General features: G+C 47.4%; 1 protein-coding gene across 1 annotated transcript in view; it reads left to right on the top strand.

Moving 5' to 3' along the window:
- Positions 1-23047, top strand: part of LOC123761793 (Nucleolar complex protein 1) — a 253815-nt gene that overhangs the window by 185601 nt on the left and 45167 nt on the right. The window contains exon 14 of the mRNA XM_069330489.1: positions 8628-8760. Within this exon, the coding sequence (XP_069186590.1) occupies positions 8628-8760 (133 nt within the window). The remainder of the gene's footprint in view (positions 1-8627; positions 8761-23047) is intronic.

A 23047-nucleotide genomic window follows, 5' to 3' on the forward strand; every position in this document is an offset into this window, starting at 1 on the left:
CCCACCAGGTAGACAAAGAAAAAGAAAAAGAAAGCCCCGCAAGAATACAGCGTACCCAAGCGGAACAGAGCCGGCCGCTATGATTGGTGAAAACAAGCTGCGCAGCACCCTGCGCCCCGCCTGTGCAAACTGCCCCTTACCCTAAGGCGAACAAGGGAGACAGAACCCCCTATCACACAAAGGGCGGCCGAAAACCGAGCAGCAAACGGCCTAGCAGAAGCAGGACCCAAGGAACTTGTGGAAGGTACAGGACACCTAGGGAAGGGAACCCTAGGCGCATGCAGTTCGAGTACTGGAGACTCACTCCCAGCTCACGCACCACCTAGAAGACAGACACCACACTCTAGGTACAGTGCTGAAACAACCACTGGAGCTGGAGCACACAACTGGTGCCATTAGCATCAGCCGAAGAAATGGGGTGTGGATCGCCTGCGTGGTAGGTCTGGGGCTACCCCTTCCCCCTCCCGGGGAGGGGGGAGCTGCGCAGACAGCGGCGCGATGATGGGTGACGTCATACTAGTTTGCTCGTTTTTGTTTGGGAGTTCTATCCACTAGTTCAGTTTTTTGGTTGCAATTTTCACCAGAATAGGAGTTTGTTTTGGGAAGCCTGCCTTTCTGGGTGCCTAACCCGGTCGATGGCAGACATAGAATGCTTCCAACCACACGGGGGTTTCTATAGGCCATTGCTCCCCTTGCCTCTCTTGAGGGGGCCAGGTTCTGGCTCGTGGTCCCTGGTAGGCCGTAAGAACTCCGTACACATGACTGATGCCAAAGTCTGACATTAGCATATCACCCTGGTAAGCTCCGGGGAGCCGTAGGGGCTCCCCCAGAAAACCCCATACCGCTGCCAAGACGAAGCATGCAGATGGGACACCATCAATGAAGCCACCTGAACACCAACAGATGGTGAGAGACTTGAGGCAGAAACTGAACCAGCCTCGCCACGGACTTGACCGAGCATGGGAAGAAGCGGAGCCACGGAAAAACTGCGGGTGCGAACACCGAGCAAGCAGAGCTGGAAACCCAAGCCGGCAAGAAATCAGATGGAACGTCTGCCGTATAGAAAACTTCCCAATGCTAGCGAGCTCGTCAGGTGATCGAAGACGCTGTGGCGAGCTGGGGCGCTGACGATCGATGCAAGACTCGTGAGAAATGACTTTGTGAGATCAGGAATGTGCCAACTGGCATGTTAAGCCAGGAAACCAGGAATCCAAACCCGGCAAGCTGGGAAAGAACCAACCCAGGCAAGCAGACTCGCCCTGTCTGGGAGAACCCCCCCCCCCCCCCCCCCCCCACCCAGGACCCCTGAAGGACTAACAAGTCCGACAACGGATGACAACAAGAAACCGCTAGCAGAAAAACATCGAACTGCAGACGCTGCAAACAGCAAAGACAAAATTGCGATGAAAAGCGAAGAGCCAGAGCCGAGGTCGAGGCCAACTTTCTAAGTACTGAACCTCCGGGACGTGTACACTCACGGGGACCTAGCACGGAGTACCACCAGAAAGACAGAAGTTCACAATAAACAGAAAGAGGGTAACGAAGCAAAGGCAGACCTTCCCACCAGGCAGAGAACATAAACAAAAATAAAACCATGCAAGAGGACAACATACTCAGGTGGAACAGAACCGGCTGCTATGATATGTGAAAACTAGCTGCGCAATACCCTGCGCCCCTACCAGTGCAAACTGCCTCTTACCCAAAGGCAAAAAAGGGAGCCAGATCACCCCAGCACACAAAGGGCAGCAGAAAGCCGAGCAGCAAACGATCAAACAGGTAGAACCCAAGGAACTTGGGGAAGGTGGCCCAGAGCCCCAAGGGCAGTACTTACTAGGCACCTAGGGAAGGTAACCTTAGGTGTATGCAGCCTGAGTACTGAAGAAGGACTCCTGGCTCGCACACCCCCTTTGAGAGAGCCACTACACCACAAGGGCACAGAGCTGGAGACAAAAACCGGAGCCAGAACACACAACCTCTGCCTAGCACATCAGCCTCAAAACTGGAGTTTTGGGTAGCCAGCACGAGGGGTCCGGGGCTTCCCCTTCCCCTTCCCCCTCCCGGGGATGGGGGATCTGCGCAGATGGCGACGTAGTGGCGTCATGCTCGTTAGCTCGTTTTTGTTTGGGGAGTTCTGTCCACTGGTTCAGCTCTCGGTAGCAATTTCTTAAACAGAATAGGGGTTTGTTTTGGGATGCTTACCTTTCTGGGTGCCTGACCCAGTCGATGGCAGACATAGAATGCTTCCAACCACATGGGGTTCCTATGGGCCACTGCTCCTCGGTAGACAAGAACTCCATGCACTTCGACTGATGCCAGAAAGCTAATACAGTAGTTACCTATCAGCCTGGATAGCTCCAGGGAGCCGACGAGGTTCCCCCAGAAAATTAATTCTTATATATCACACCATGGGTCCCAAGAAAGCAGGTGGTAAGGTTCAGTCTATGAAAACAAATGTGAGGATGATGATACAGAAAACACAAGAGATCTTTCAAAGTGAGACAATGTGATGTCAGACAAGTGTTAAAACATATGGAAAAACAAGTGTCTATAGATAGAGATTCTTAGTATGACAAGCAAGCAGTGAGCCACAACCAGGTCCTAGTGGTATGCCTGCAAAACGTGCGTACTTACGCGTAATAATTTTAAACTAGCTAAACACAGATGCCAAAGAAATATAAGAAAATTCACTTTCACAAACAGAGTGGTAGGCGGTTGGAACAAGTTAGGTGAGAAGGTGGTAGAGGCCAAGACCGTCAGTAGTTTCAAAGCGTTATATGACAAAGAGTGCTGGGAAGACGGGACACCACGAGCGTAGATTTCATCCTGTAACTACACTTAGGTAATAATTTTGTGCGTGCACGAGTGTGCGTGTGTGTAATTACCTAAGTGTAGTTACAGGATGAGAGCTACTCTCGTGGTGTCCCGTCTTCCCAACACTCTTTGTCATATAATGCTTTGAAACTACTGACGGTCTTGGCCTCTACCACCTTCTCACCTAACTTGTTCCAACCGTCTACCACTCTGTTTGTGAAAGTGAATTTTCTTATATTTCTTTGGCATCTGTGTTTAGCTAGTTTAAATCTATGACCTCTTGTTCTTAAAGTTCTTGGTCTCAGGAAATCTTCCGTATCGATTTTATCAATTCCTGTTACTATTTTGTATGTAGTGATCATATCGCCTCTTTTTCTTCTGTCTTCTAGTTTTGGCATATTTAATGCCTCTAACCTCTCCTCGTAGCTTTTGCCCTTCAGTTCTCGGAGCCACTTAGTAGCTTGTCTTTGCATCTTTTCCAGTTTGTTGATGTGCTTCTTAAGATATGGGCACCACACAACCGCTGCACATTCTAGCTTTGGCCTAACAAAAGTCGTGAACAATTTCTTTAGTATATCGCCATCAATGTATTTAAAAGCAATTTTGAAGTTTGAAAGCGTGGCATAGGCTCCTTGAACAATATTCTTTATGTGGTCCTCAGGTGATAGTTTCCTATCTAGAACCACCCCTAGATCTCTTTCTTTATCACTTTTGGCGATCACACAGGGTCTTGCCTGCTTGTTACCTTGTGAATGTCCCTGGGCCTGGTCGGGCCTGTGTTGCTTTGGGTCGGCGGTTACAGCCAGTTGTCTCGACTTCGAGTTGAGGAGTGAGCAGCAACCACCTCCCGGGTAAGTCCCTAAGTTTTCCTCTGAGGGTAGTTAACTCCGGGGAGCCGAAGGGGCTTCCCCCATAAAACCAGCGTTGAATGTAATGAAACGCCATCTACTAGGTGGGACCCGGAAGCTCCCCGGAATCCCTCCCTCCCTCCGGTTGGCAGTTTTTCACGTGTTTTGACATCCAGCCTAAGAACTGATGGTGGATAGCCAGCGTGAGGTGTCTGGGGCTCCCCCTTTCCCCACCAGGGGAGGTGGGGAGCTGCGCAGACAGCGGCGCGGCGACGTGTGATGTCATGATCGTTTGCTCATTTCTTTTAGGGACGTTCTATCCACTTGTTTGGCTTTTGGTAGCAATATTTTCACTAAAATAGGGGTTTGTTTTGGGATGCTTACCTTTCTGGATGCCTGACCCAATCGATGACAGACATAGAATGCTTCCAACCACACGGGGGTTTCTATAGGCCATTGCTTCCCTTTCCTCTTCTGAGGGGGCCAGGTTCTGGCTCGTGGTCCCCGGTAGGCCCAAAGAACTCCATACACATGACTGATGCCAAAGTCTGACATTAGCATATCAGCCTAGTAAGCTCCAGGGAGCCTCCAGGTTTCACTCAGAAAATGGCGTTTCATTACATTCAACGTTGGTTTTTTGCGTGTTTTGATATCCAGCCCCAGAACTGGGGTCTTGAGTAGCAAGGGGTCTGGGGCTCCCCATTTTCCCTCCTGGGGAGGGGGGACCTTCGCACAAAAAAAACGAGGAAGAGGAGCCACAACAAACCGAGGAGGAGGGACCACAATAAACAAAGGAGAAGAAAGAAACGAGAGCACCTAGTCCAAAGACCAGGACGGCTCAGGAGGCGCACGAGCAGGCACCTCCTGAGGTGAAACAATGCCCGAGACAGCTTGCGGAATGGGGGCAGAAGTAACATCATCACCGAAAGCAAGCTGAAGCAGCTTGGCCAGCGCTGCACAATACGAGGTGACAGTATTGGGCATAAGATGACGGTCCTGGAACAACCAAGAGAGAGAGAGAGAACAAAACAACCCTATCAGACTATCAGAGACCGAAGAATACCTACGCAGTGATAGGAAGAGCCAGACGGATCGCTAGGTACCTTCATACTGTCACTGAGACGAAGCACGCAGGAGGGAGACTAACAGCGAAGCCACCTGCACACAATACAAGTGATGATAAACTCGAGTCAAAAACTCAAGACTCGAGGAGAAGACCGAACCAGCCTCGTACCAGACTGGACCGTTCTGCTGAAAGAGGCGGAGCCGCAGGAAGACCCTCGGGTTCAGACACTGAGCAAGCAGCGCCTGAAACCAAGGCCGGGCTGCCCACCTAGGAGCCAAAAGGACAACTCTTCCTTGGTAAGTCTCCAAGTGAGCCAGGACCTGGAGCAACAGCTGAACCAAGGGAAAGAGTTACAGGTAACCCCACCTTGCCCGGTCCAGCCGAAAGGCATCGACCCTGACAGCCTCGCAGTTGGGGAAGGGCTCCACCTCAATCATGCTGACGCGAAGAGATCCACTTCCAGAGTCTCGAACGGGCTCACGCACCACCTGAAAGAGACAGCCCACACTACAAGGCACAGAATTGAAACAAAAGCTGTAGCAGAGGCATGACCGCACCAGACTCCCATCCGCCAAGAACTGTTGATTGGACAAATCCACATGGGCCGTGACGAGGATTCGAACCTGCGTCCGAGAGCATTCCAGACGCTGCCTTATCCCTTCCACTGCTCAGGGGTCCTGAGGCAGTGGAAGGACCTTACACCCCTGTGTGCAAGAAAAAAAAAATTATAAAAAATTATTTTGTCTTCTTAAAATGTTAATTTGTGTTCCCTGAGCACGGGAAAAATTCAAAAATATCGTAGGTGACATATTTTGGGCGCAATTGACCGAGGAAGTCTGGCAAAAAGTGGGCGTTGACAGAGCGGTCGTCAGAGCCGGTCAGCGTCACCCGCGCTGACAGGTGGGAGTTGCCACAAAGATATTATCACTTAATTATTTCTATGTCTCTGATTGATTTTTTTTTAGTTTTTTTGCAGTAATATTATTCAATAGTGTGTATTGTAATATATTTATATAATAAAAGTGGTGAATAATCACTATACTCAAAAGTATGGTGTGCATATTAGTGTTTCAATTATTATGTTTATAAAACAATAAACAAATAGTTTTGCTGCTATTACACTCTATACACAGGTTATATATAAGTATCTGCATGTTTCTTTTACCTTAATGAACCACTAATTTGGTATTGAGAGTCAAAAAGCAACGAAGAGTTACCGCCACACACCAGCAACCACTCATTGCCACTCTCTCAACAACGCCTCACTCGCCCACTTTTTCCTCCCACTATCCTGTTTTATATTTTATTCACAATATACAGATGTTATATATAAGAATCTACATGTTTTGTTCACCACAACTGTACAACTAAGCTGTTATAGGTAGTTCAGGCACTAAGAGTCGTCGCTATACACACAGTCAGCTGGCGGATGCTTCACTCATTCAAGGCCAAACGCACTAAACTTTCTTCCCCGACAATACCGTTTGTGGTGTTATTACACTATATACACATATTATATATAAGTATCTACATGTATGCACCGTAACTGTATACTTAAGCTTGTAGAGTGCCCAAAGAGCATAGTGGCCACCCTCTGCACAGCTAGACAAATCATGCAGACGACGTCACCTTCGTCACCCAAATGGCTCTTCCCAGCATAATCCTTTTGCTGTTATCACACTAATACACACATTATATATAAGTATCTTCATTTGTGTTCACCATAGAGAACCACTGAGCTGGTATGGTGAATGCAGACAATAACAGGTGACCACACAGTCAGTAAACGATGCAATCATCTTCCGTCCCTCAGCATCACTCCTCCCACAGCGCTAATTATTACAACAATCCTGCTATTATCACAACCCTGGTTATTTATATCACAGTCAAGGGTCATCTGTAATATTGTTATCACTAAATAATAGCAATTATATATTTATTTTGACATTTTTTGGCGATGCTGTGGTCACAAGCTGAACAGCAATGCTGTTCGCTCATGCTGCATGCGCCAGCCTTGGTTGCTCCAACAGTACTGTGCCTCTCACACCTGAGAATATTGCCCTCGATTTTTTTTTAAATGGCGTCTGTTTACAAGAGCCCTGAGGAAGCTACTGTGAACCCCGTGAAGCTGCGGGCCATTTGAATCGTGCCTGGCACCTTATGGCGTATATGTATGCCATGCGCACAGTGGGACATGTTACTCATGGCGTATATATACGCCATGCACAGTTTAAGGGTTAATCGACTGAGCTACGACATGGTCAAAAGGAGTTGAAACCGAAGTTCTACTGAACTTACTGGATCCTGCAGCCTCTCAGAGGCACAAACTAGGGTTTTGCACTACTCCCCCCATGCACTCGAGCTATGTCAACAGACCGTTCTCCCTCTTCACCCTTACTTCATTACACACAAATCACAATTGCGTGACGAGGATTCGAACCTGCATCCGAGAGCATCCCAGACGCTGCCTTAATCGGAGCTGCGACGTGGTCAAAAGGAGTTGAAACCGAAGTTCTACTGAACTTACTGGATCCTGCAGCCTCCTCGTCACGGCCCTTGTGGATTTGTTCATTTGATGCATCATGCAATTGTGATTTCTGTGTGTAACTGTAGGTTGGGTCGCCAGCTTGGACGACGGCGCGTCAATATGATGACGTCATGCTCGTTTGCTAATTTTCGTTCGGGGAGTTCTGTCCACTCGTTTGGCTTTCAGTAGCAATATTTTCACCAGAATAGGGGTTTGTTTCGGGCGCCTGTCTTTCTGGGTGCCTATCCCGGTCGACGGCAGACATAGAATGCTCCCAACCACAGGGGGGGGGGGTGTTTCTATTGGCCATTGCTCCCCGTGCCTCTCTGAGGGGGCCAGGTTCTGGCTCGTGGTCCCCAGTAGGCAAGAACTCCATGCACTTGACTGATGCCAGAAAACTAAACACATCCATTCAGCCTGGATAACTCCAGGGAGCTTCGGGGACTCTCCCAGAAAATGGTGTTTCATTACATTCGACGCTGGTATTTTACTCATGGGTGGACATGCATGTATGTCCATAGCTGCACTTTGTAGGTTAATAAAAAAGATTATTATATTTGTAACATCTGGAGGAAAGCTTTTGCTTACCAAAGTCAAACTGTCAATTATGTAGGAGGCTTCCCTTTGTTCTTGGATCATAAGCCCCCAAGGTGGCAGATTTTAGAACTTTTAACACATTGTCGGGAAATGAAAAAGACATTAGCCAATGCTTTTGAGATGATAATCAAACTTCATGTAACATTGTAGCATGAAACACTGTTATTTGAGCTGGTCCCAAGTGGCGCACGAAAATTGTTCTCCACTAAGAGGTCTGTTGAGTAACAGTGTAGTAGTTGGTTGTGTGTTTTCTAACATACTGCAATTGCTCCTAACTCTGCCCTTGTGCATATTGGGGCTTTGTGCCTTTATGAAAGTGCATTTGGGGTGGATCAGCGATTTTTCTTTCATATGGCTGCCTACGTATTTCCCAACCCGTTTTTTTTTTTTTTTTTTTTTTTTTTTTTTTTTTTTGAGATATATACAAGAGTTGTTACATTCTTGTACAGCCACTAGTACGCGTAGCGTTTCGGGCAGGTCCTTAATCCTATGGTCCCTGGAATACGATCCCCTGCCGCGAAGAATCGCGGCAGGTTTTTTCTTCCATCAAACCATCTTCTTTTCAAACCATCATCAGTTATGATGATGGTTTGGGGTTTGTAGATCAGAGATGCTCTCCTCGTGCTGGGTTTGCTTGCCACTATAAAAATTTTCCTGTTTTTTTTAAATCTCTGTATTGGATCAATCATGTTCTCATTCCTCTTTTAATCATTAGTTTGTATTTCACACACACTGTTAATTTTGTATTCTTTGAACATTTTTGTTTTCATATTTATAGGTGCTGGAGGAAATGTACTAGGTCGGCGCACACAGTATGTTCCTCAAGGTGCTCGAAGGCTTGCAGTTAATACTGAGGAGTTCTGCGCATTAGACCCAGAAAAAGTGCCAGTGGATGAGCAGTTCTTCTATAGGTAAGAATGTGTTAAATAATAAGGCTTTTAGTCAATATGAAAAGCACTTTTCTGAGTGGAATCATTCGGTTGGTTTGCAAGGTAGAATCTCGTGTTCTAAAACAGGATCATGCTACAATCAGGCATGTCAACATACTGGTAATGGTACCACAGGGAACTTTATACTGTACATGGTTCTGGCTAGGTTGGTCATTTTTGGCAGCAATTGGAGAGTACTCATCCCAGCTCAGAAAAACCAACAGATGTTGCTATTCATAAAATCTCAAAGCCATTTCAAACTCTCCGTAGGCATGACAGGTAGCTACGGATGAGGACTCTCACTAATTACTGGTTGGTCTGCCTACACCGTACACTATGAAGCTGCAGCGGCATGCCCATCTATGGGTTCCATTACCTAAACCATCCCTCATGCTACCTGATTTTAAGAATTAACTATATGTACAGAGAAAAAGAGCAACAGAATGATTCTATTCTTATCTTAGGCCTATTGTGTTTGGCTGCTATTTAAGGTAAGTCTAAAACCGATGGAATAATGGAACCTAGATGGAACAGATGGAACCCTGTGTATATCAGATTCTGCCATCAGGTGGTCAGGTGTAGCAGCCAGCATGGCAGTTTGTATGAATGCTAATTGGAAATCTTTGAGTTTCTAGTTTGTGTTAGGAAGGGTTTGAACTACAGTCAGCCACGTGCTTTACAAATGTTCATGTCTGAAAATGCCTGTAATCCGATTTGGGTTGGTTCGTATAAAAAAGTTTGGATAACTGGTGGGGCAGGCAGTCTGAATAAAAATGTGCAATAAAGATGGAACTAGTTTGCCAAATGACGTTACACAGCGCCACTTGAGCAGTGTTCACACACTATGGATGGCTCAGAAGCTTTATACTCTGCCATGGCATTAGGTACATTAGAGTACATGGTGAAAGGCAGTCTGATGAGGTTACCCCATCGTCATTAATCTCCACTTTTGTCAACCCAACATTATCATCATCCATCACCACCTTTTCTATCTAAATAACAATGCTCCATCAACTATAATTTTCGAGTTAACTAGCACATCAGAACTTCTCATATTGGTGAGTACAAATAAAACACTGTCGAATTTCTGCGACATAATTGTCAGCTTCTGGGCAAAGCCCCCATCGGCTCCCTGAAACTATCTGAAACGGTACCTGCTTGATGGGTTTTTGAGAGTTGTTCTACTCCCCAAGCCCTGCCCGAGGTCAAGCTTGACTTGTGAGAGCATGGTCCACTAAGCTGTTGCTTGGAGCGGCCCGCAGGCCCACATATCCACCACAGCCCGATTGGTCATGCACTCCTTGGAGAAAATTATCTAGTTTTCTCTTAAAGATGTCCACGGTTGTTCTGGCAATATTTCTTATGCTCGCTGGGAGGATATTGAACAACCGTGGACCCCTGATGTTTATACAGTATTCTCTGATTTTGCCTATGGCACCCCTGCTCTTCACTGGTTCTATTCTGCATTTTCTTCCATATCGTTCACTCCAGTATGTTGTTATTTTAATGTGTAGATTTGGGACTTGGCCCTCCAGTATTTGCCATGTGTATATTATTTGATATCTCTCTCGTCTCCTTTCTAGTGAGTACATTTGGAGAGCTTTGAGATGATCCCAATTATTTAGGTGCTTTATTGTGTATATGTTCTCATTATTCCCTCAATTCAACAATCTCTCCTGCTTTGAAGAGGGAAGTGAGTACTGAACAGTACTTAAGATGGGACAGTACAAGTGATTTGTATAGTACAACCATTGTGATGGGATCTCTGGATTTGAAAATTTTCGTAATCCATCCTATCATTTTTCTGGCTGACAAAATATTTGCTTGGTTATACTCCCTAAATGTTAGGTCATCATACATCATTATTCCAAAATCCTTTACATGCTGCTTCTTTACTATGGGCAGATTTGATTTTGTTTTGTTCCCTGAATTATGTTTAAGGTCCTCATCTTTACCGTACCTGAGTACCTGGAATTTATCATTGTTAAACAACATGTTATTTTCTGTTACCCAGTCAAAAACTTCATTAATATCTGAATAAATCCACAAGGGCTGTGATGAGGGTTCAAACCTACGTCCGAGAGGATCCCAGACGCTGCATTAATCGACTGAGCTACGACATGGTAAAAGAATTGTCGTAGCTACGTAGTTGAGCTACGACAGCTCGGTCGATTAAGGCAGCGTCTGGGATCCTCTCGGACGTAGGTTGGAACACTCATCACTGCCCTTGTGGATTTGTTCATTTGGTGCATCACACTATTGTGATTTCTGTGCTCATTAATATTTGTTTGAAGTTTTTCGATGTCTTCAGCAGAGGTAATTTTCATGCTGTCTTTTACATCATCTGCAAAGGATGATATGAGGCTTTGATTTGTATTTCTGGGGGGAGCCCCGGAGGCTCCCTGGAGCTATCCAGGCTGAATGGATATGTATAACTTTCTGGCATCTGTCAATCTGCATGGAGTTCTTGCCTACCGGGGACCATGAGCCAGAACCTGGCCCCCTCAGAGAGGCGCGAGGAGCAATGGCCTATAGAAACCCCCATGCGGTTGGGAGCATTCTATGTCTGCCACCGTCCGGGTCTGACACCCAGAAAGGTAGGCATCCCAAAACAAACCCCTATTCTGGTGAAACTATTGCTACCGAAAGCCAAACGAGTGGGCGGAACTCCCCAAACGAAGATTAGCAAACTAGTATGACGTCATCACATTGCCCCGCCGCTGTCTGCCGAACTCCCCCTCCTCCTCGATAAGGGGAAGGGGAACCCCCCTCCTCCCCAGTAAGGGGAAGGGGAAGCCCAAGACTCCCGCGCCGGTGATCCAACTACCAATTCTTAGCTTATGCGATTCTGGAGAAGTCGTGTGCCTTCGGCTCCTGTATTTTGTCTCAGTTCTGTGCCTTGTGGTGTGGGGGCTGTCTGTACAGGTGGTGTGAGCCAGGAGAAATATTCCACGGTACTCGGGCTGCATGCGCCTAGGATTCCGTTAACTTGATGCCCAGTAAGTACTGCCCTTGGGGCTTGGGGCCTCCTTCCACAAGTCAGCTTGGGATCTATCTCCGCTATGTCTTTTAATGCTCATACTTGGCTGCCCTTGCGCTCAGGTGGGGTTTTGTTGTCCTTGTTTGTCTCTGGGTGGGAGGTAGTTTTTCATCACTGGTATGGGCGCAGGGTACTGCACAGCTAGTTATCACCTACTATAGCGGCCGGCTCTGTTCCGCCTGGGTACATTGTCTTCTTGCTGGGTTTTTTGTTTTGTTTTTGTTGTTCCTGCCTGGTGGGGGGGGGCCTGCCTTGTCCTCCCCCTCTGGAGACAGGAAGAAGACCTGGTGGGGGGGGGGGGCCTGCCTTGTGTTGGTGGTATCCTCTGCTAGGCCCCTGTGACTGTACACGTCCCAGGGGGTTCACCTTTTAGAAGTTCATTTTGTAGACTTGAGCGCCAGTTCGCAGTACCCTTCCTTGGCTTCCCTTGGTGTGTTAAGAAGACTAAGGGCTCTGGGAAACCCCACGGGGGCTTCGGGGTCCGATGGGTGTGACCCTTCAGTCCCCTCTCACTTCATACGAGATTGAAGGTTGTTCTGTCCCCTTGTCTCAGGGCGACACTCACAGGTTGTGCCTCCACCATGCTGCCTGTTGGGTCGGTGATTCTTTTGACCCGGAGTCGTGCGATGTTTGTTGTCTGTATGTGCTCCAGTTCATCCAAGCTACTGATAATGATTTGAGGGTGAAGGCAGCTGCTGCGTTGCATGCTAGATTTAAGTTGCGGCAACACGCTAGGTTGGTTGCGGCAACATGCTAGGTTGGTTGCAGCGGCGGATGCCCCGACACTGCCCCAAAACGGCCCTGTTTTAGTTATAGGGACCCAAGACTTGGGGGTGGGAGTCGCTTCGGCTCTGGTTCGGTCCGCCCCCCTCCTAGTCCTTCCCTTCTGTTGTTCCGGTTCCTTCCCCTCCCCCTCCCCTCCCCCTCCCCCTCCCCCATCCTTGCTTCTGGCTCCGAAGCGTCTGAGGGTTTCGGAGTCAGGGCAGGGTCTAGTTGGTGATGAGACTCGGACGGTCTTGGGAGTCCCCTTTTAGAGTTGCGGTTGAGGCATTCAAGCCTGGTCCTCCAGTCAAAGCTTCTGGATCTGACCAATGGTCTCCCTTCGTTCCTGCTTTTGCGGCGACTCCCGCTTTTTCTTTAGAGGCCGGCTCGGCCCCGGGTCCTCAGGGTGAGGCTCCTGGGGCGGGGGAGGGGTTGACTTGGGGGTCTTGGGCCCCGTTGGACCCCGCCTGGGTTTTTCTACCCTCTGAGTTGGGCTTGGTGTTTCAGGGTGTGGGGTTCTCTTTTGCTCCCTCCTCGTACGAGTTGGATTTGGCATCTACCCCTCCCTGGGTTCGGTTCCGTGATCCCTTGGGTTTTTTGGTCCCATCCTTCTGGAGGTTTTCAGCTTCCTGCGTCCCATCACAAGTGGTGTGGGAAGTCCTTGCGGCTTACCTCCTGAGCGACCCGGATTATGCTTTCGTGATGGATACTCATTCTTAGTCCCATAGTCCCATTTGGTTCCCTCTCAGGTTCGGTCTTGGGTGGGTCTTGTGTGGGACGCTCGGACCGCTTTCTTGTCTCTTCCTTCGGCGGCTCTGCTTCGCCTGCATTCCCGCCTTCGTCTGTTCCTGAGAGGTTCCTGGGTCACAGTGGTTGCTCGAGGGTTTGTGCGAGAACCTGAACTTTGCCATGATGATCTACCCGCCGGGTCAGGCATGGCTTCGTCGGCTGTTCTGGTTCCTTCGGGGACATCCCTTCCGCCTTTCTCGCGACCGCCGGGTTTGGCCTCCTTGGACTTTGCGTCGGTTGCTGCGTCGCCGGCTTCCTCTAAGGGTTTTTTGGGGTTCAGTGCCTTAGCACCTATTCGAGCCCCCGCTCGATATGTTCATGAACACGTCGTCTCCCAGCTGGGGCTTTGTGACCAGTGCTCACCAGGCCGGCCAGAGTCGATGGGCTTCGTCCTTCCGTCGGGCCCACAGCACGGTGCGGGAGTTCGCGGCAGTGTTAATGTCGCTCTGGAGAATTCAGGTCACTCACGGATCGACGATCTAGCTCCATTCAGACTGTTCCCGGTGGTTCATTGCCTGAACCGAGAGGATTCAATGCCGTCCTTGGCACTTTGGGGCTGGTCGCTTTGGGCAACTCGTCTACTGAGTTCTCGGGGGTTGGCTCTCATGGGCGTTAACATTCGGGGGGTAGGGGGTGTCCAACAGATGGCCTGTCCCAGTTCATTCCCCAGTCCTCAGAATGGATGGTCAACACCGACTCATTCAGTTGGCTCTGCCGGACGTGGTATGGCAGAGAGAGAGTATGGAACTGGATGCCAGACCCATTTGCATTCCAGAATTACAGATACAATTACACACCGAAAGGGAACTACAACTACAACAGGCAACTGCCCTACAACAATCAGTACTGGTCAGAACAAACTCAATATGTCCACACATAATGGGCTTGCCAAAAAAGTCTCCCAGTCAAACTATCACTAATAGAGTAACCTCATTCATCTTTTCCAACATACAAGGACTAAAACCAAGAACAAACAACAAAGTGCAGTTCATAAATGGCCTCCTCACGGAGTCAAATGCAGTATTTGGAGCTTTCACAGAAACCCATGCAGGGGGAATTCTTGGACAGTGAGATCTGGATTCCAGGATATAACCTATTCAGGTGTGATAGGATAATTAGGTCACATGAAGGAGTGGGTCTGTATATTAGGAAAGACCTTGTATGCTCAGAGCTCCTTAACGTTACAAATGAGGTGGTAAAGGTACGGGTATTAAAAATAGAGAAAATAAACTTAGTGATTATTCTAATATACAAACTGCCAGATGCAACGGCTGAGGAATTCACAGAACAGATAAACAAAATAGAGAATAGCCTTGATAATTTGTAGAATCTGATACCTGATATTATCTTCCTAGGTGACATCAACCTGCCTGGTCAAAGATGGAGAATAGCAAACAATAATATTATACCAGGATATCTATCTGGACATAACCAACCACAGATTAGAGAATTACTTAGATTCTGTGACAAATTTTCACTCAACTAGCAGATATCGGAGCCAATGAGAAATGAAAATATTCTAGATCTGGTCTTTACGAACAATGAAGACATTATCAGGGACATTACGATATCAGATACCACATACTCAGATCACAAGCTCATTGAAGTGCAAACGACCATCAATACTCAGAATAGACCTAAAATGTTGATCAAGCGAGAGGGGTTATTCAGTACTGTCTCCACTCGATCATCCGGACTATATGGGAAGGACCCCCAGCCGGATTATCACATTTTTCGGATAATGGTACTTTTTCACCTACGAGTCCAAAAGTGACCATTTCCAACTATTTTTATACTACAAACAACATAATTTGAATTGCCTTGCCACATACAATTATTAAATATTCAACTAGAAACCTCAACTTACCTTGTTGGTGTTCGTCTTCTTGATTGATGCCACACATCTTGAAGTTAAAAATTCTTAACAATTTACGTAACCTATACTAACACAACACTAAAATTAACACTTAAAATTACTGTACAGTTCATTAAGCTAAGTTAGTTTTGACTGCCAGCTGCTGAAGCCTCACTGGTTGAGGGCATTTGGGTTGCCTGTGAGGCCTCACTTGTTGAAGGTGCTTGCTTGCACCTCACTTGTTGAAGCGCTTGCATGCCCTCACTTGTTGAAGGCGCTTGGCTTGCCTGTGACGCCTCACTTGTTAAAGGCGCTTGCTTGCGCCTCACTTGTTGAAAGCGCTTGGCTTGCCTGTGGCGCCTCACTTGTTGAAAGCGCTTGGCTTGCCTATAATGCCTCACTTGTTGAAGGAGCTTGGCTTGCCTGTGGCGCCTCACTTGTTGAAGGCACTTGGCTTGCCTGTGGCGCCTCACTTGTTGAAGGCGCTTGGCTGCCTGTGACGCCTCACTGTTTGAACAACACGCAACTTGTCTTTAATTGCTAGGACAATCTTCTTCCTCTTAACACTTCCAGAACGATTGATGCTGCTACCAGACATATTCTTGGCCAAAAATGTTCAAAATTACTATGAAAATTAAGAAAGTTATTTAAAAAAATATTTCACTAATGGCGCAACACTGTGAGGCCGCACTGGTTGAGGCGTATAACTGTGACTTGTCTTTAATTGTTAGGACAACTTTCTTCCTCTTAACACCTCCAGAACGATTGATGCTGCTACCAGACATAGTCTTGGCCAAAAATGTTCAAAGTTACTATGAAAATAAAAAAGTTATTTAAAAAAATATTTCACTAATGGCGCAGCACTGTGTATAACACGAGGGACGGACGCACATGGGTTGACCAGTGTTGGACAGGTCCACTTGGGGCAGCCATAACGCGTTATGTAGGCCGCCAGGAGGAAAAAAATTCACAATATTTTTTAAGGAAACTTCAGCCTGTGCACAATGCTTTTAGGAAACTTATTTATTTGTTATTACATAATTACTAGTAGTTATTTTATTTGTTTTTGGCTATGATTAATTGTTCTAAAATTAATGGTAATTCCTGTACCCAGGTAGTCCCTCCTGATGCACCCCTCCCACCCTCCCAACACCACCCACCCACCTACACCATGCGCCTCGAGTCTCGGGCAGACGGGATTAATACCGTATGGCCTGCCTCATGTTTTCATATACGGACAAAGGCACGATTATCTGGGGGACTGACCGGATAGTGTAATTTCTGCAGAAAACCTGCTTTAATCCGGTCCCTGTGGCTATTTTGGCCGGATATTGTGATAACTTTATCCATTCACGATTTTGGCCGTATAAGGGCGTTTTTCGGATGTTCGAATCCCGGATAATCGCGGGGTTACAGTATATTCAATTTTAATAATAAAAGGATAGACTGGGAGATAATAAATAGGGAACTACAAACATTCCATGGGAAACTGTTCTAAGTAATACAAGTCCTACAGAAGGAATAGAAAGACTGACTTCAGAAGCGTATCAAGTCTGTCTGAAACATGTTCCTTTGAGGAAAGCCAGAAAGAGATCCAACGTAGAAAGAGAACACAGACGACACTATAAAAGAAGGAAAAAATTAATGGAAATGCTTATGCAGACACAAATTTTCTGTCAAAGAAGGAATAATTCAAATAGGGAGATTGAAGCAATCGAGCGGAAATTGAAACACTCATATCAAACTGAAGAAAGGCAGTTAGAAGAGAAAGTAATTCAGGAAATAAAGAAAAATCCAAAATACTTCTTCCCATATGCGAAATCAAAAGCAAAAAACCAGCGTTGAATGTAATGAAATGCCATTTTCTGGGTGAGTCCCAGAGGCTCCCTGGAGCTATCCCAGGCTGATATGCTAATGTCAGACTTTGGCATCAGTCATGTGTATGGAGTTCTTAGGCCTACCGGGGACCACGGCCAGAACTGGGCCCCCTCAGAGAGGCAAGGGGAGCAATGGCCTATAGAAGCCCCCGTGTGGTTGGAAGCATTCTATGTCTGCCATCGACCGGAACAGGCACCCAGAAAGGTAAGCACCTCAAAACAAACCCCTATTCTGGTTAAAATTGCTACCAAAAGCCGAACTAGTGGATAGAACTCCCCAAAAGAAAACAAGCAAACTAGTGTGACGTCACACGCCGCCGCTGTCTGCGCAGCTCCCCCCTCCCCAGGAGGGGGAAGCCCCCCAGACACTCCACGCCGGCTACCCACACCTCAGTTCTTGAGGCTGGATGAAACAATGGTGAAACAATAACGGCACAGACGTAACATCGATACCGAAGGCAAGCTGAAGTGGCTCTGCCAGCGCCGCACGATACGAGGCGACAGTGTTAGGCATAAGATGACGGTCGTGAAACAACCACGAGAGGAAGGACAAGACCACCCGAACAGACGAGGAACTAACACGACGAAGACGCAAAAAGAAACAGAAGGACCGCCAGGAAGTCTCGAGATCATGTAACCCCTGCTCCGACCCCGAAACCCTCAGACGCTTCGGGGCCGGAAGCAAGGGGGGGGGGGGGGGCCAGAAAGAACAGAAGAGGAAAGACGAGGAGGTGCGGATTGAACCAGGATCGAAGTGACCCCCACCCCCAAGTCTGGGTCTCGAAAAGCAAAGCGGGGCAGCCCCGGAGCAACCAACCGAGCGCGTTGCAACAGACGAACCCTAGACTGCAACGTACGTACCGCCTGTACCCGAAGAGAATCATCACAGGATTGGGTAAATTGAGTCACAAGCAAGCAGCATCACTCACAGGACTCGGGGTCGAAAGTATCACCGACCCAACAGGCAGTGTGGCAGAGGCAAAAACAATGAGGGTCACCCTGAGACAAGGGGACCGAGCAACCCTCAAACTCGCACACAGCGAGTGGGGACTCCAGGGGTCACATCCATCGAACCCACGCGCCCCCTAGGGAATTCCCAGGGTCCTGAGCGTTTACTTTAAGAGGACTCGCGCTCAGGTAGTCCCAGGCAGGGTGCTGCAAACCGGCGCCCAAAACTACCAAGCGAACTTCTATAGCTGTACCCCAGGGACGTTTACACTCACGGGGACCTAGCAGGGGGGCGCCACCGAGGAGAACAGTGGAAGGGCAAAAACAAACGGAATAAAATGACAGAACCCCCCACCAGGCAAAAACAAAAAGAAAAACAAAACCCCGCAAGTGGACAGCGAACCCCAAGGAACAGAGCCGGCCGCAATGTCGGGAAATTCAAGGTGAGCAGCACCCTGCGCCCCTACCAGTGCAAACTGCCTCTTACCTGCCGGTAACAAGGGAGAACAGAACACCCAAGAGCCCAACAGGCGGCCGAAAAACCGAAAGGTAAAACGGACCAGCAGAGGCAGACCCCGAGGAGCCTGTGGAAGGTGGCCCCAAGCCCCAAGGGCAGTACTTACAGAGCACCTAGGGAAGGCAGCCCTAGGCGCATGCAGCCTGAGTACTGAAGATAAGCGATGCACAACACGCCTCACCTTACCCGTCATCCAATTCCCCATGTTGTACGTAAAGGAGCCTTCATAGATACCAACTCCCAGGATTTTGCAACAAACTGGAAAACGTTATGCTCACCTTTGCACTATGGGCCCATTAAAAAGAAATGGGAAACTTGGAAACGTGTCCGATATAAAAGCAGAGAAATTGATGTACAGTGGTACCTCGGAATGCGATTGTCCCTGTATGCGAGGTTTTCGGAAGGCGAGCAGTATTTACTCCAAAAATTTGTCTCAGAAGGCGAGGGTTACTTCGGGACGCGAGTTTGTTGATACGCGTACAGGCCGACCTAGCGCGTGGTGGTTCGGCGATCGTCGCCCCTCCGCCCCGCCGCCCCTCAGTTTACCATTGTCTCGCGCTCAGTGACTACCCCCACATCAATTCTTCTCGCGGATTTTCAGTGTTTTGTTGGATTTTTGGTGATTTGTCTATACAATTTGTTATTATATATCTCACCATGGGTCCCAAGAAAGCCAGTGGTAAGGATAAAGGCCAGAAAGCTCATGTGAGGATGACAATAGAGGAGAAACAAGAGATCATTCGGAAGCATGAGAACGGTACACGTGTTGTTGAACTTTGTAGGCAGTACAACAAAGCCACATCAACAATATGCACTATACTTAAGAAGAAAAATAAGATTATGGGTGGATAATTTGGATACACGACAAGGAGTTGAGGGGTGATAGTGTTTCGGAGGCCATTATTTGTGAGAAAGCCAGGGTGTTGCACGAAGACCTTCTAAAGAATACCCCTGCAACGAGTGATGCAGATAAGAAAGAGTTTAAGGCAAGCAGGGGCTGGTTTGAAAAATTTAGAAAGAGAAGTGGTATCCATAGTGTTACAAGGCATGGGGTTATGTGATGTGATTATGGAAGTGGACTCCCCTTCCAAACAGTAACTCCTCTCCTCCTCACCATCTTCCATACGCCTACAGCACTCGACAGCAAGGTAAGTAATAACTGGAACACAGTTTTGTAGGTTTATTTAGATGAATTAGGTAAATTAGGTATAAAAATTTAGTTTGATGTGGGGTTTTTGGGGTAGTCAGGAACGGATTAATTCATTTCCCTTTATTTCTTATGGGGAAATTAACTTCGGAATGCGAGTTTTCGGAAGGCGAGGCGTCTCCAGGAACGGATTAAACTCTTATTCTGAGGTATGCCTGTAACGATGACCAGATTAAGGCTGGGATACAGCAAACTAGCAGCACACAGCTCTAAGTACAGAACAGACATCAATGAACTCTGTACTCACTGTCAGGTGCCTGAAACAGTCGAACACTATCTCCTGCACTGCTTCCGACATTATAGTGCCAGAGTAAATTTCAAACAGTCTTTATCGCACTTAAAACACCCTTCACCATCGAGCATATATTAGGAGGTGGTGACCACTCGTTACAAGAAAAATACCAAATAGTCAAAGCACTGGCTAAATATCTGCAGTCGACCAGCAAATTGGGTCACATCTGACCCGCGCCACATTTATACCTCGCGCCACCAACACCTAAACACAGAAAACAACTGCCTCGCTGCAGCACCATGGATCAGCTGACGCCTTAAACACAACACACCGCCCTACGGTGCGGCAAGTCTCCCTACAACACACACCTCTGTTTTAATCACCGTTCCTCTATCTACAGCACAACGCAACAAGCACCTTGGTATCTCCGATCATCTTCAACATAAACGCGTCCAACAACATCAGTACTGGTGCAGTCATCGGGAGGACAAACCCTTCATGCAAACTGCACCTACTATCAACACGAAGAAGAGAAGAAGAGCACACGACCTTCGCCTATAGCATCAGCCTCAAGAACCGAGGTGTGGGTAGCTGGCGTGGAGGGTCTGGGGTTCCTGGAGGGTGGTGGAGGGGGGAGCTGCGCAGACAGCGGCGGCGTGTGACGTCACACTAGTTTGCTTGTTTTCTTTTGGGGAGTTCTATCCACTAGTTCGGCTTTTGGTAGCAATTTTAACCAGAATAGGGGTTTGTTTTGAGGCACTTACCTTTCTGGGTGCCTGTTCCGGTCGATGGCAGACATAGAATGCTTCCAACCACACGGGGACTTCTATAGGCCATTGCTCCCCTTGCCTCTCTGAGGGGGCCCGGTTCTGGCAGTGGTCCCCGGTAGGCCTAAGAACTCCATACACATGACTGATGCCAAAGTCTGACATTAGCATATCAGCCTGGGATAGCTCCGGGGAGCCGACGGGGCTTCCCCCAGAAACCACTGCCAGTATTGAACCTATTCGTACAAGTGAAGGTTCATACACAGAGGATGACAAAGAAATTAGTAAAATCCTAATAAAGCAGTATGAGGACATGTTTTGCACTCCAATAAACAACATGAAAGTGGAAGATCCAGACAATTTCTTTATGCGGGATATCCAAACCCCTGTAAATGTAACTGATATCAACACGAACGTACTAGACTTTGAAAGAGAAATTGAAAACATGCTCATGAACTTGGCCCCAGGTCCAGATTCATGGAATTCAACATTTATTAAGAAATGCAAAGTGCCGGTAGCACAGGCACACAGTATAGTGTGGAGGAAGAGCATGGACACGGGGGAGATACCAGATGCACTTAAAGTAGCAGACATAGCCCCCTCTACACAAGGGAGGGAGCAAAGCATTGGCAAAGAATTATAGACCAGTTGCACTAATGTAGCACATAATAAAAGTATTTGAGAGAGTCATTAGGAGTCAGGTCACCAATTTCATGGAAACCAATGACCTTCACAACCCAGGCCAACATGGATTTCGAGCGGGAAGAGCGTCCCTCTCACAGCTGCTTGATCATTACAACAAAGTCACCGAGGCATTAGAAGAAAAACAGAATGATGATTTGATATACATGGACTTCGCAAAGGCTTTCGATAAATGTGACCATGACATGATAGCACACAAAATGAAGTCAGTGGGAATAACCGGTAAAGTAGGACGCTGGATACTCAGTTTTCTCTCAAACAGGACTCAGCGAGTAACAGTCAACCATATAAAATCTAGTCCAAGCACAGTTAAAAGCTCTGTACTTCAGGGTACAGTCCTTGTACTGCTGCTTTTCCTTATTCTCATATCAGATATAGACAAAAATACAAGTCACAGCTTCGTATCATCCTTTGCAGATGACACAAAAATCAGTATGAAAATTACCTCGGCTGAAGACATTGAAAAACTTTAAGCTGATATTAATAAAGTTTTTGACTGGGCATCAGAAAATAACATGATGTTTAACAGTGATAAATTCCAGGTACTCAGGTATGGTAAAAATGAGGACCTTAAACATAATACAGGGTACAAAACTCAATCAAATATACCTATAGTAGGAAAACAGCATGTAAAGGATTTGGGAATAATTATGTCTGACGACCTAACGTTTAGGGAGCATAACCAAGCATATATTGTGTCACCCAAAAACATAATCGGATGGATTACGAGAACTTTCAAATCCAGGGATCCCATCACGGGTTGTACTCTTCAAGTTACTTGTGTTGTCCCATCTTGAGTACTGCTCAGTACTCACTTCCCCCTTCAGAGCAGGAGAGATTGCTGAAATTGAGGGAATACAGAGAACATATACGGCATGCATAGACGCGATAAAGCACCTAAAATATTGGGATCGTCTCAAAGCCTCCAAATGTACTCACTAGAAAGAAGACGAGAGAGATATAAAATAATATACACGTGGAAGATACTGGAGGGCCAAGTACCAAATCTACACAGTAAAATAACAACGTACTGGAGTGAACGACATGAAAGAAAATGCAGAATAGAACCAGTGAAGAGCAGGGGTGCCATAGGCACAATCAGAGAACACTGTATTAACATCAGAGGTCCACGGTTGTTCAACACCCTCCCAGCAAGCATAAGAAATATTGCCGGAACAACCGTGGACATCTTCAAGAGGAAACTAGATTGTTTCCTCAAAGGAGTGCCGGACCAACCGGGCTGTGGTGAGTATGTGGGTCTGCAGGCCGCTCCAAGCAACAGCCTAGTGGACCAAACTCTCACAAGTCAAGCCTGGCCTCGGGCCGGGCTTGGGGAGTAGAAGAACTCCCAAAACCCCATCAACCAGGTATCAACCAGGGCGTACGGGCTCCCGGACGAGGACCTCTTCGCGTCGGCGTGGTCGAGGCATCTCCCGGTATACGTGACGCCCTCTCTCGACTACGAGGCTGTCGAGATCGATACTTTTCGGCGGGACTGATCGAGCTGGATTTATCTGTACCTCATCTTGCCACTTCGGTTTCATTCTTGAGCTGAGATTCGGGCACTGGGTTT

This window comes from Procambarus clarkii, chromosome 24 (genome assembly GCF_040958095.1).
Source record: "Procambarus clarkii isolate CNS0578487 chromosome 24, FALCON_Pclarkii_2.0, whole genome shotgun sequence".
In the NCBI taxonomy this organism is placed as follows: domain Eukaryota; kingdom Metazoa; phylum Arthropoda; class Malacostraca; order Decapoda; family Cambaridae; genus Procambarus; species Procambarus clarkii.